Source organism: Neofelis nebulosa, chromosome 5, assembly GCF_028018385.1.
Source record: "Neofelis nebulosa isolate mNeoNeb1 chromosome 5, mNeoNeb1.pri, whole genome shotgun sequence".
NCBI classification, from domain to species: Eukaryota; Metazoa; Chordata; class Mammalia; order Carnivora; family Felidae; genus Neofelis; species Neofelis nebulosa.
The window spans coordinates 85,157,386-85,171,833 of NC_080786.1; the positions used below are offsets into that span (position 1 = coordinate 85,157,386).

Here is a 14,448-nt window from a genome sequence, read left to right on the forward strand (position 1 = left end):
CTAAGGTGCCGTCCTGGAAAACCAGAAGTGTCCCATCAGGGAGGACAACTTTGTGTCCACCTGTGAAAGGGTCAATGACGGGCGGAGACCCCTACAGGATTTCACCCACAGCAGTGCCTGGCAGCCCGCTGGCAAGTCGTGGGCGAAGCGTGACCACTCCCTGTCGCGCGGGGCTGTCCCACGGTGCGGGACACGCAGCATCACTGGGGCAAACGAGAACGCCCCAGCGTGTCCGGACGCCACCGGACGCCCCTCGGGCGCGGGCACCAAGCGGCCTGGCCCTTGCCCAGAGTTGCAGGAGACAGACGCCTCGGCAGCTCCGTCCGCCTGCCCAGGAGCGGCCCCCGCGCCACCGAGTCAATGTACCCCTCTGTCTCTCGCAGGGGACCGCGCAGCGCCCGCGCCGCTTCGTTAGGCCCCGCGAGGAGAGCCGTTCCTCCAGTGTGCCACAAGGGGGCGCCCTGGGACGCCGAATCGGCCCGTGTTCCGTTCGTGAAATGTGGAAAAGTCTGCAGATGGGGACGTGGAGGCAGGTTGAAAACACAGGGTGGGAAAGAACTTGTTGGGCTTACACTGTGCTAAACTGTCTGATCTTTGGCATTGCTGTCCAGCTTTCCAGAGTCCCCCGCAAGTATGCACAGTTTGTCAATGGCTTCTCCGGTCCTCCCAAACAATACAATTTCCACATGCAGACAGCAATTTTAATGGCCTCCCAGAAACACCAGTGGAAACAGGTTGGCCAGTTCTTGCCTCCTGCCACACCCACCACACTTCTCTAGAAATAATAATAACAGATAGCATTCCTGGGAGCCCACGTGTCATTGCTCTGGCCACCTTACATGAATGCACTTATTTTCTCTTCACCAATGATAGCACTGTGCCGGTGATAAACAGGATGGATGAGGAAACCGAGGCACAGAGAGCTACGGTAACTTGCCCAAGAGTACACTGCGAGCAAGTGGCAGGGAACCACTGAACTGTGGAAGGTTCAAGACATCAGGGTGAGGGGCCCCGCCTGTTGGAAGGAGGTGCTTTGGGACGATTTAGCCTTTCCTGTACTTCAGGAAAACAAGGCACCATGCATCCAGCTTGTTTGTTCAAAATCTACCAGGGGCAGGAGGATGGTGAAATAAAAAAAACACCAACGAGAAAAAAAAAACCCTATGAAATATTTTTACATGCAGCTTTGGGGCTTGTTTCATTCCTGAATTCATCCGGAGCATCACAGGAGGTGGGTCTGACTGCCTCGAGTGTAGCTACAAATAGCTGTGAGACCCAGGACAGGACAAAATCAAGCCCGAGTTTTCAACCTTTGGCTGAGCATTAGGGTCCCTGCAGGAACTAAAAATGAAACAGGTACCTGGGTCAGCCCGAGGCCACCTGAATCAGAATCTCTGGAAGTGGGGCCCAGGTACCCGCTGTTGGGGTTTGCTTAACCTCCCCAGGTGATTCTGAGGTTCAATCCACATTGAGAACCAAACTCCTTTGTATAGCTGAGGAAAGGCCCAGAGAGGCTCCATGATGTGCCAGAGGCTGAAGGTTAAGGAAGTGGGGGGAGTCAAGTATCCTGATTTCTATCCCAGAACCCATCAAAAGCTTTACTGCTGCCTCAGACTGGGACGGCTCCACAAGGGACAGACAGCAGGGCATGAGGACGGTTGGGGGGTGTGGCACACTCGGAGCCTCTTCTCTGCTTCCCCCCGGCTGAGCTGGAGGGAAAGCTCACACCTCCTGCTTCCCGGCAAGGTCCTGTGGTCAGTGGTCAGGACTCCTACCACTGCAGACTCAGCCCTGGTCTCCCTCTGGCCCTGAGGAGAACCATCCGCTCCCCACCACCTCTGCCCCACTGTTTTCCCAACATTCATCATGTGGTTGGGTCGCCAGATAAAACACTGGATACCGAGTTAAATTTGGATTCCAGATAAACTACCAGTTGTTGTGTAGTATAAGTATGTCCCACGCAACATGTATAGGTTTGTTTATTTGCAGAATCCAACAGTCCTACACGAAAGAACACGGTGCATCTGGGGTCAGTCACATAGCCAGGAGGGGGAGCAAGCAGCTTGCCCAGACCGCACAGCCCCTGGCCGCCAGCCAGTGCTCTTTCCCCAGCATCATTCAGCACAGACAGAAGTGATTATACTTTAATTGAATAAAGAGTTTTAGTTTGGAGGAAAATATAATTAAGAGAAATGTCCGCTTGATTATTTTGTTCCTTTATCTCTGGCCATCAACGCATGACAGTTTGGACCCTGGGCTGTAGCTCATTCATTGGATGGAGGTTTGTGAAGCACCAGATATGCTAGGTGTGACGATGCTTTACCCAAATAATGTCACCCCCTGATGGCCGCCAGCAGTCTAACGCAGCCAGGCCTCCAGCCTGGGCTGTGCCAGCAGCCTGGGGCTGGTGTTACACGGCTGTCAGACACCCAGGGCCTCAGTCTTTCTGGGATGGCAGGGTTCCCCAGCCTTGGAGGACCGATTGGGATTATGAAACCAAATGCTTCTGGGAACTGAACCCGGTAAATTTGGGAGAGAGTCTGTTCCTCCGGCAAATCTGCTGAACTCTATCTTCCATCACCTTAGAATCTATTGTGATTTTGATCTGAGCCTCAGGAAGTGTGGGGTTTTTTTAATTTAATTTTTTTTAAGTTTATTTATTTGTGTTGAAAGAGAGAAGGCATGAGAAGCCCCTGAGAAGGGGCAGAGAGAGAGGGAGAGAAAAAATCCCAAGCAAGCTCTGCACTGTCAGCACAGAGCCCGATGCAGGACTCGATCCCACAAACTGTGAGATCATGACCAGAGCCGAAATCCAGAGTTGGACGCTTAACTGACTGAGACACCCAGGTGCCCCAGGAAGCACGCTTTTTTTTTTTTTTTTTTTTAACATTTATTTGTTTTTGAGACAGAGAGAGACAGAGCATGAACGGGGGAGGGGCAGAGAGAGAGGGAGACACAGAATCGGAAGCAGGCTCCAGGCTCGGAGCCATCAGCCCAGAGCCTGATGCGGAGCTCAAACTCACGGACCATGAGATCGTGACCTGAGCTGAAGTCGGACGCTCAACCAACTGAGCCACCCAGGCGCCCCGGAAGCACGTTTTTTAAAAGGGCATCCCTGGACATGAAGGAGGAATTCCACTTCCTTGTCTGCAACTGACCTCTTGCTCCTCCCGTCCCCCAAATCTGTTCCTGTCCTTGGTTAATGGTTTCGCTGTCCTCCCCGCCACCCAGGAGAGAAAGCTGGGAGTCACTCCACTCACATGCCCCCTCGTCTGATCTCTCCCACCAGACCTCAAGTGAGTTCCTGGAGGGCCTGCCATACGTCAGATTCATTTCTCCCTCCCCCACCGAGCGGTTCTCTCAGACCCATCCGCACTACACACAGAGAACCAGGTAAGACGCTGCACTGTGGTTCCCTGGGCTGGGAATGGGGGAGGGAGAAATGGCGAGAGGGGTACTCATGGGCATCCACCAACTGGTAGGCCATGGAGATCAAGGCCGAGCAGAGACTGGAGAACACGCTCAGCCCCTGGCCTTGGCAATCTGCTCCATGGGAATCCGGGAGGAACTGGGGACAGGGTTTGGTCTACACATGTTTGTGGCTGCATGATTGTACATGGGAAGTATAATATCTCGTCAGGGGGCCAGAAAGACGGGAGCCCGGGATGAAGATTTAGGTCATCATGCATCGGACCCCAGGGACATGCATGAGATTCCCCAGGGAGGCTGACCATCAGGGCAGCAGCATGGAAGAGGTGGCCGGGGGGCTGAAGAGTGGCCAGGGCTATAAGCAAACCAGAGAAGCACTGCGATGAACGAGTGGCCCACGGCGTCAGATGCCATCAGAAAGCTAAGAACCGAAGCACCTCCGTGCCAGGCCACCCAGTTCATGCCCCCTCCTCCCTTCCTCCTCAAGGAGCAGCCCCGTCGTCTGCTGGACGTGAGGGGCAGCGGGCTTGGTGTGGGGAGAGCCAGACAGCTCGTGTCTGCTCTCCTGAGGCACCATTCATCCTGGTTTCTCCCGGCCATGCTGCCAGAGGTGGCCTCTAATGACACAAGTGCCCCGCACAGCAGTCACGCTTCTGCCCCTAAACCTTCCGGTCACTCCTGCTTCTATCACCTCCTTTGTTTTCCTCAGTGTCAATGAAAAACAAATTTCCAGGGAGAGAGATGGAAAGGGACATCTGGCCTTTGGACATCTGGATGTCCAAAGAGGGTAGCTTCTGTGCTGTGGACGTGGACTGGAGGTTCCGGAACCTCAGGGCAGGATGAGAGTGAGATGGGTATTAGAGGATCAAGAAACACCAGGGAGAATGTTCTTTTATTCTCCAGACCATGGTGCAGCTTTAACGGCTGCTTTGCAAAGCTTGAGGAAGGCAGAGGCAGGTCTCAGTAGGTCTCTCAGCCTCTGAGCTGGGGTGGTAATCATGGAAGAGGAGGAGGAGGACGAGGGGACCCTGGCTGGTGGAGCTGGCCGCGTGGCCTCTTCTCCCTTGGAGATGTAGCTCCGTCCCTCTGAAAAAGCAAAGCACCAGCTCCCCCTCCGCCCCCACCTCCCACCTGGTCAGGCCCCGGGGTCATCCATGCAGGCTCCAGGCTTGGTGACCCTATACTTAGTCTCCCCCGGGCCGAGCCTCGATAGACACAGTGAGCCTCACGGAGCCGCAGCTCGACCTCAGGTCCCACTCCTGACTGGCATTGTGAGTCAGTCCTGGGGAGCCCGACCCCTGCCTCGGGGACAGCTGGATGTTCAGCCAGCGACACCGGGTCTCGTCGCAAGCGAGCACCACGGTGCCCTCGGGGTTGCTGTAGGTGCACCGGCTCCCAGCTGCCCTCTCCTCCGCTACCAGATCCCAGCTTTCCCCGGGCTCCCTGTCCTCCATCCTCGGGGCCTGGATGCCCAAGCGGTCCCGGGTGACGGGACACACCAGCTGTTCCTCCTTTAGGGCGGGCAACACCTGGCCCTTCAGGTAGGCGGGGCCCGCACAGTAGGTCTGGATGTTGAAGAGCCGGTCGCTGTACTGGTTCAGCCAGCTGAAGAGGTAAGCCAGGTGGCAGTCGCACTGCCAGGGGTTGCCGTGCAGGGCCAGGTTGAACAGGTTGTAGTTGGTGTCAAAGATGCCCTCGGGGAGCGTGGTCAGCAGGTTCCTGGAGAGACTGAGCAGCTCAAGCTTGGACAGGTTCTGGAAGACGGCTGGGTGCAAGGCTGTCAGGTTGTTGCTGCCCAGGTAGAGCTTGACCAGCCCCTCCAGGTCTCTGAAGACGCCGGCGGGGAGACAGGCGATGGCGTTGTGCGAGAGCGTGAGGGAACCGAGGCTGGACAGGTTGGCAAAGGTGCCCTCGCCGACAGCCTCCAGCTGGTTGTAGGACAGAGACAGGCTGACCAGGGCGGGGGTGTGAGCGAAGAGGCCGGCGGGCAGCGTCCGCAGCGCGTTCCCCTGCAAGTTCAGGAAGGTCAGGCGGCCCAGGGAGGAGAAGACGGAGCCGGGCAGGTGCCTGATGGTGTTGTGCTGCAGCCACAGCTTCTCCAGACGGAACAGCCCCGAAAACACCGTGGGCGGCAGCTCGGAGATGGAGTTGCCGTCCAGGAAGAGCTCCTGGAGGCAGCCCAGTTTGTCAAACACGCCCTGGGGCAGGCTGGAGAGCGCGTTGCTGCTGAGCCTCAGGGTCTGCAGGCTGCCGAGGGGGTCGAACAGCTCCTCGGGCAGCCGGGCCAGCAGGTTCTGAGCAAGGTTGAGGGTCTTCAGACAGGCCAGGGGCCAGAAGAGCCTCCCGGGCAGGCTCTGGAGCCGGTTGCCTTGCAGCTGGAGAGACTCCAGGGCGCCCATTTGGTGGAAGAGGCCATCGGGCAGGGCCTCCAGCATGTTGAAGTTGAGGGTGAACTTGCCCAGCGAGGTCAGGTTGGAGAAGGTGTCGGTGCTGAGGTTGGAGAAGACGCTGCCAGTGATCTCCAGGTCCTGGAGCCTGGGCAGCCCCCCAAAGGCGTCCGGCCCCAAGTGGCGGAGCTGCGTGTTGAGGAAGACCACCTTGGTCAGGTTGGGGCTGCCGCTGAAGGCCCCAGCTCCCACCGTGGCGAACGAGGTCTCTACGAAGATGACGTCTGTGGCGTGTGGTGGGAGGTCTGGCGGGATGGCAGCCAGCCCCTCATCAGAGCAGAACACCTCCCCGATGAAACAGTCACACCCCTCCGGGCAGGGCTGGGCGTGCCTGGCCAGGAGCAGGAGGCAGGCCCAGGGTAGCCAGGCTCTGGGCAGCATCTCCTGACCCCAATGGGAAGAGAAAACAGAAGTGACGCCTTAAGGGCAGGGCAGCATGGTGGCCAGCACACCGCTGGGTCAGCCAGAAGACCCGGGGGTGGGGGCAGGGACGGGGATCAGCTGTCAGGGAGGCCACCCGTTGGGGCAGCCGTTTGTGTTTTCAGTGGTTGTTCCCATACTGCCTCTGGCAGCCTCGTGAGGTCAGCAGGACCAGCATTCTGACCTCCTGACAATGCGGGTGTCATGTGGCCTTTGCCCAGTCACCCTGCAGGTTAGTGGCAGGACAGCGACCCAGGCCTCTGGGACTTCCCATGCTCTTTCCAGATGAAAGAAAGGGCAGAAATGGGATAAAAAGGCATGAAAGACAGGGTGTAAGGAGAGCATGGGTATTTTTGCCCATGGAATTTTTTAAGGTCATGGGTCAAATATGGGCAGATTATTAGTGAGTTGGAAATCTTTAAACCGTAACTCTTCCTGAGCTTTCAGACCTCAGCACATTTCGGACCCTAATTATGAGGAGATTTCACCATCTGCTCCTGTGCATCCGCCGAGGGTGAGAGCAGCAGAAGGGACAAGACAAGTTCTTACCTCGAATGATCCGTGCTCCTCACTATGGCTGCCCAGTGCTCTCCTGCCCACCTGCCTGTGCCCCCCACCTCGGAGCCCCTGGAACTCTCCAACATTGTGTGGACAAAGAGGGTCCCAGCTGCAGGGATTCCACAGACCAGTAAGTTTCTGTTTTCAAGGGAAGAGGACTGAGTTTTTAGTTAACTAAAAAAAAAATTTTAATGCCAGCATCCAACCACAGGATTGGATTGGCGCTGCGGGTCATAAGTGTGTTTTAGGGTTCAGTCTGTTTTGTATGTGAACTATCAGCCAACATGTAAACATGGAGGAATCTCACATTAAAAGTCCAGATTTCAGGGGGCCCCTGGGTGGCTCAGTCGGTTAAGCATCTGACTTCAGCCCGGGTCGTGATCTCGCAGTTCGTGGGTTCGAGCCCCGCGTCAGGCTCTGTGCTGACAGCTCAGAGCCTGGAGCCTGCTTCAGGTTCTGTGTCTCCCTCTCTCTCTCTGCCCCTCCCCTGCTCACGCTCTTTCTCTCCTTCAAAAATAAATAAACATTAAAAAAGATTTTTTTTTTTAAAGTCCAGATTTCAGGATGATTTAGGGGCTGTGGGCTCACATTCCTACATGACAAGACCGACTGGGGCTTTGTTGCCCCATTAGGGGGTGTGCAACCCGCCCCCCCTCCAGGTTGCTAAGCCCCCCACCCATCGTTTCCATGGCTTGTAGTGGCCCAAGCTCCATGAGTTTGAATACAAGCTCCATCACATTCTAGCTGTGGGACCGTGGGCGTCTTACTTCATCTGTAGTGCCTACCATGTCAGGGGAATTGCGAGAACTCAATCAGAACAAATAAGCAAAATTTTAGGCCAGTGTCTAACATGGAATGAGAAATTAATAAAGTATGTTATGGTTCAAGGTTACAAGCCACCTTGCATCATTACTCATCATTACATCATTACTCTTTTAAACACCGAAAGAGTGGGAAGAGCAGAATGCCCTTTAGACAGAATACATTTGACTTTACCAAAAAAGACAGAAAAGAAGTTAGGAAGGGAGAGAGGAAGGAAGAAAAGAGACAAGGGAGAAGGAAGAAATACAGAAACAACCTGTCCCCAGTAAGCACTCACAATTGGCTTGGTTTTGGAGAATCTGGACCCCAACGGCCTCTTTGCTGGCTGCTTCTCTGCTGCCCTCTGCTGGCTGCCTCTTCCATCCCAAGATTCCACTTCTGGCCAAAGGGCTCCGTTTGCAAACACAGTGTTTACAAAAGCCCCCTATACCCTCCCCCCATTCAGACACTCAATAACTCAGTTTTTCCAGGAACTTTTCTGCCGAATCAATAGAGAAGGGACCATTTGTCCCGCAGAAAGTGCATACCTCCCTTGAGGCTCCTCTGATGCTTGCATAGACACTGAGTCGGCCACAGGAGGTGGCCGGGAAGGACACATAGTAACTGCGCCTGCCTGCCACTCAGGCACAGGCGGGAAAGTAACAAGCGTCAGACAAGCGTGTGCCCCCTGGTGCTACAAGGCTTAGACCAGCGGTTACAGAGTTCAGCTTGAGCACAAGACTTTATTCTCTTGAGGTCGTACGTATAGGATACGGATAAGAAGCAGAGGTTCTGGAGAAGGATGAGGCAGCCACTGCCCCACCCCCACCCAGGCTGCCCCTAGGGATCCTGACAGAAGACTTCCTTGAGCCCAGGAATGAGGTGCCTGGTGGTTGCTTCTCCATCTTGACAGCTAGCTGGGCCCTCCAGAACGGTGGCCTTTCATGGCTGTCCTTTTTTGTGAGATGAGGCTGCTCATCTCTGTGCTCAGCGTCCAGCACGGTGCTGACTTACTGTGGACTTGGTTAGGGTTTGTGGCCCCAAACGCTTCATCACTGGTATCAGCAGCGTGGGAGGTAGATTTGCCCTTCCCTAGCATGGTTCAAGCCCAAGTGAATGACCATCAGCCAGGCCGTGAGAGCAGACTCGAAAGCTTCCCCTCCAGAGAGTAAGAGAGGAGAACAATTTTTATGTTAAACGTGCCATAATGCATAAAAACGCATACTGCGCCAGTATCCTTCCTTGCAAACCCCTTTAGTCTTTGGTTCTCAAAGGCAGTTTCCAGAAAGACTTCCACTAGTATGGACATGAAGGCCCTGGAGTGAATATATACAAGGGACCTCACGTGCTGTCTGTCCCCAGATCCCTAAGGGCATGCACTCCCGTGACATAATCAGCATAGTGAAAATGGACCTGGGAAGGCAGCCCACATGAGCCGTGGCCCCTGGGTACCTGAAGCATGATTTCAAATGTGGGCACCGGGGGGTCTGGGGGGCTCAGTCGGTTACGTATCTAAGTGTTGATTTCGGCTCAGGTCATGATCTCGTGGTCATGAGATCGAGCCCAGCATCAGGCTCTATGCTGGGCATGGAGCTTGTCTGAGATTCTCTCTCCCTCTGCCCTTCATCTGCTTTCACGCACACTCTCTCCCCTCCTTTTCTAAAAAATAAAAAATAATAATAAAATATAAAATAAAATAATAAAATAAAATAAAATAAAATAGGGGCATAGCCTCCGGATGGCTATGTCCCTATGGTTTTGCAAACTTCTCACCCCTTGGAGGTGTCATGGTGGGAAGAGGGCCAGAACAGGGCCTCTGAAGTTCAGGAAAGAAAGAGCCCCGGTCTGGGGGGGGTTGGAGGAAGCAGGGGATGGCACTCACAGTGAAGGTGTGGAACACTGACCACTTCCAAACGATCCACTCTCAGCCCGAGACTCATTGTCACCACTCTAGAATGGCTAAGAGTTTGTGCTCTGGAGTCAGACAGCATGGGTTCAAATCCTGTCTCCATCCCTCATTAGCTGTGTGGCCTTGGCTGAATTACTTAACCTCTCTGTGCTTCAAGGTCCTAATCTTCAAACCAGCAAGCTTCAATACTACCTTCCTCATGGAGTTGTTCTGAGGATTGAATGAGAAAATGTGTTGAAAGCTACAAACTCAGAGCCCTGCCCACAGTGAGTGTTCAGCAACAGAGCATTAATGACTCTGATTATTCTGAGTTCAGGCCAGTCCCAGCTTTGTTCTGAAGTGGTCACAGAAGTTAGCTATGGAAAACCTGATGGATCGTCCAACCACTCCATTTATGGACCAGCAAGATGCCTCTCTGTAGCACTTTTTCTGGCTCTTTCCTCCCAGCCAAGGGAAACATGTAATTGCTTTGTCCTTGGTTTAGAAGAGCACAGATTTTGATGGCTCTGGCTAGGATGCCCTGGACTTGGGCCCCTTCTTCAACTGCCCTTAAGAGCAGGTCACCAGGGGCTCTGGAGATGGGAAGTGCCCCTGCCTAGGCACCATGGAGCCTGGTACCAGAAGGGACTGTGGGGCGGCAGCCAGAAGATTCCTGCTTCTCATCCGAGAAACCACCTCTGCATTGATGCAGAGACCAGCCAATGCCCACAAAAACTGTTCCATGCCTTTAGCAAGCCAAGGAAGTCTGGCTTTGGTGGGGGCAGGGAGGGCGGTTCACTGCTCGCAGATGAACTTTTTCCTCTTCTCAAGTTGCTTTTGGGTTGATACATTTCTGTGTGTGCCACAAGCCAGTCTCTCATCCACCACAAAGCCAACCCTCACTCTTTCCAGAGGGTGATGGGAGCCCAGAGCCCCAGCCCCAAACCCCCAGCGGCTACTGCTATACTCAGAGATGTCGACACTGGTGTCTGCATGGCCAACAGGGCTGCCTTCTGCCTCTTAGGCCCCAGGGCATCTGAGAGCAGCAAGAGGGGCTTCAGAGGTTGGAGCCACCGACTGCTTCATCCTGGTCCCCAGGGAAAGCCTGCCACTTCCTGGATCCCAGCCTCCTTTTCTGGGCTCCTGCCTCCACCCCAGCCAGCCGGCCCTCCCCACCCTGCTGTCCACTGTGTCCCAGGCAGGGGAGTAGCCCCTCGGGGACAGTTTCGGCACTCGTAAATTGAGAACAGTCACGATAGTAACACTACTACCTAAATTAAGGCTTTGTTACAGTTAGTGTGGTAATCGCGTAAGAGAACTGGTAATGACGTAAGGTAAGTGACATGATGATATAAGAAATATACATTTGTGGTTCGAGCCCTGGGTTGGCCTCTGTGCTGACAGCTCTGAACCTGGAGCCTGCTTCAGACGCCGTGTCTCTGTCTCACTCTGCCCCTTCCCCACTTGTGTTCTTTCTTTCTCTCTCTCTCAAAAAAAAAAAAAAAAAATACACATAAAAAAATTGGGGGCACCTGGGTGGCTCAGTCAGTTGAGCGTCTGACTTCAGCTCAGGTCATGATCTCATGGGTTTGTGAGTTCAAGCCCTGTGTCAGGCTCTGTGCTAACAACTCAGAGCCTGGAGCCTGCTTCGGATTCCGTGTCTCCCTCTCTCTCTCTCTCTGCCCCTGCCCTACTCTCACTCTGTCTCTCTCTCTCTGTCTCTCAAAATTAAATAAAAATTAAAAAACAAAAAAGAAATATACATTTGCTCTCTTTATCCTGGTTCTTGACACAGCTCCAAAAACCCTTGAAGCTTCCTGAGAGATAATAGGGGGCTTCTTTTGTTATTCAGAATCAGCGCCTTTCAACCCACATCTTTATGTCAATGAAATGACTCTCCGTGGGCCCTTAGATAAAGTTCAGATTGTACACCAAGTATTTGCTGGGGTAATCTTTGAAAAATAGAACTGTGGGTGATTTTACTTTTTTCCTTTTGCTTTATCATGTATGTTTTACATTCTAAAAATATAACAAACCAGTGGCTTTTGATATAAGGTCAAAAGTTATAAAAATTCAGGTTATCCTGTAAAACACACAGCACAGTTCCAAACACATAATGGGCTCCCTTGATTTCTCTCCCTCCTTGCAATTACACTGCAAAAGCCTGGAAGAGCCCGTGTCCCAGCTGCCATGGTGTTCTTGAAGATAGCCAGCCTTGTGAAATCAGACAAGTTGTGAACTGAGCACGGGGTTTCCTCGAACGCTTTCCACAGGGTGCCACCTCTAACTCCTGCTTCTACAGCCCTTTTCATTTTAGAATGCCCCCAAGACTCCCCATCCTGCCTGCACCCCCAGACCGTGCAAGTCACACCTCCTGCAGGAAGCCCTCCTTGACTGCATCTCCTGGGGATCCCACAGGCCATTCCCGTCCTCAGTGGAACGCTTGGGTTCCTCTGCTCTAAATTCTGATCACTTGCAGCCATCTGACTGTGAGCCTCAGGGGGCTGGGCTTCTGTCCTCTGCAGCGGGTCCAACCTGACGGAGCGCCCCCAGCACCGAGCTGAGCCCGGGCGAGGTGCTGTGTGCTGAATTGAACCACAAGTGTCTGTGGCTTGTGGCACCCTGTACATCACGCCTTATGTTCCTTCTGCTTAGTGGAGTTGGGGGGCACTTGAGCTCTGCCGGGGCTGTGACCTGGGTTCAAATTCTGACACTGCTACCTACAAGCTGTGTGGGCTTGGCCAGGTCATCCAGCCTCCATTTTCCCCTGCATGATTATAACCCCGTCCCTCAGGGTTAAAATTAGTATTCAATGCGTAAGTTAGATAGTAAATATAAAGCATTTAACACAGTACCTGGGCAACAGTAAATGTTCAATAAAAGGTAGATACATACGTATTTTATTCCTAGAGGGACTATAGACTTTATCAACTAAGCCAGGACTAAAACAGGAGCTAAGGATAATTATGCCAGGGTGACATTAACAAGGCATAGGCGAGGCTGGAACCAGACAAACCTGGGCATGTGGTTGTCTGCTTATCCCCACGGTTCACTATGTGCCCCCAGAGCACAGGGACTGGGTCACTTTGATCTCAGGAAAGCCTTGCCTCAGGCCAACACCTGACCACCCAGCTGAGCACTTCAGGGGCTTCTCCTCCCATGGGCATGGATAGTGCAGCCTGCCTGGAGTTGGGGACATGCTCTGAAACCTGGGAGAGTGGCCTTCCCCTCTTGTGCCCCACAGCCGGGACTGAGGCCAGATTCTTCCCATGTCCCCACAGATCCCAGGAGACCTACCGTGAGGGGCTGAGCAGGTGCACACCGGCCACCCTGGCTCTTCCGGTGGAGCAGAAGGGTCTGGTGTGGTCTGTGATCAGTATGAACCCAGCAGTGGCAGCACAGATCAAAGTTCCAGGCAGTGGTTCCTCCCCTCACGTGGCCTAAGTGTTCCCGGAATGTCACCAGGGTCACAGGACAGGAGAATAGAATCTGGCACAAGGCCTCTAAAGATTACAAAATAACCCTGAACTGTTTCCATGGACAGATCCACACTGAGGCCAAAATCTGGCTAAGATCCCAGGCCTGGCACCTGCAGGAGGACCCCAGGGCATCCACTAGGCCCTAGAAAGTTTCCAATAGGCCTATCCCGAGGTGAGGACTAGGACCGGGGGTCCACGCCTACATCCTCTCCTGGTGAAGGGCCAGGCCAGTGATGGGAGCCTGACCTCAGCCAAACAGCCAGCCACAGACATCTGCTGGGCTATCAATGACAGGAGACACTCTAAGAGGGCTGTGGGCTGGTTCCTTGGTTTGTCTGTTTGTTTCATAAACCAACTTTCTAAAGCCTTTCTGGGTTAAAAAGGGAGAAGATAGAAGGCGGTGGATTGGGGCCCAATATGGAGAGGCATGCTTTCACCACAGGGCTAGCCAAGGATGAAAGACATGGCCTTGGGAGGCAGTGGTTTTCCTGTTTAGAAAAGTTCATCCAGGGGCTACAGAATGAGGCAAACTGTGTGTGGGAGGAGGGGGAGGAGGGGGGAGGGGGGAGGGGGGAGGGGGCAGGAGGGGGGTGGGGGGTGTATATGAGCATATATATGTTTTTTTATTTTTTTAATGTTTATTTATTTTTAAAGGAGAGAGATGCAACATGAGCAGGGGAGGGGCAGAGAGAGAGGGAGACACAGAATCCGAAACAGACTCCAGGCTCTGAGCTGTCAGCACAGAGACCGATGCGGGGCTCGAACTCATGAACTGTGAGATCACGACCTGAGCCGAAGTCGGATGCTTAACCGACTGAGCCACCCAGACGCCCCAAGCATGTATATGTTTTAAGGGATGCAGGGTGAAGGCATGACCCAGATAAGCAATCTCAGATGATTTTCAATGTCCAGTCTACCATTCAAAGCAGACTGTTGACTTTAAAATTCGTTGCATGGTATTAATATTTATCTCACTCCTTTTCAAATATTAACTAATATTTCATCAGCCAAACCACAAAGGTCTGATAAAATGTAGCAAGAAAACATTTTTCAATAGAGACATATTACAAATCCACACTTTGGCAGAGGAAAATGGGAGCGTGTCAGAGGGGAGAAAACCTGTGGACCTCCATAGCTCCCACCCTTCATAGCACCCGCCCTCCAAAGCACCCCCTCTCCATAGCTCCCACCCTCCAAGGCACCCGCCCTTCATAGCACCCACCTTCGTAGCACCCAGGCTGACAGAGGCAAGATGGCACATTGGAAGAATGGCCAGAGGCCAAGGGGTGAATGAAGGGGAGACACCTCTGGAGAAGACTCACAGCCAGGCTAGGGGAACAGTCCAATCTGCCCTGTGCTCTGAATAGGTTCTTATCACACTGACACTCATCTGCAGAAAGAGAGTTTGTCTATTTGTCAATATCAT

General features: G+C 53.4%; 1 protein-coding gene across 2 annotated transcripts; it reads right to left on the minus strand.

The window, feature by feature from the left end:
* Positions 1 to 4,304: 4,304 nt before the first annotated feature.
* On the minus strand, positions 4,305 to 12,970 carry CPN2 (carboxypeptidase N subunit 2). 2 transcript variants are annotated; one of them, XM_058730877.1, is made up of 2 exons: positions 12,841 to 12,970; positions 4,305 to 6,260 (listed from the first exon to the last, which is right to left on the minus strand). In XM_058730877.1, the coding sequence occupies exon 2, from the start codon at positions 6,255 to 6,257 to the stop codon at positions 4,614 to 4,616; it is 1,644 nt and encodes a 547-aa protein (XP_058586860.1). In that variant the 5' UTR covers positions 6,258 to 6,260; positions 12,841 to 12,970; the 3' UTR covers positions 4,305 to 4,613. The 2 variants fall into 2 exon arrangements, with proteins under 2 accessions (XP_058586860.1, XP_058586861.1); XM_058730878.1 differs by having other exon boundaries at positions 4,305 to 6,257; positions 12,841 to 12,969.
* Positions 12,971 to 14,448: the final 1,478 nt, after the last annotated feature.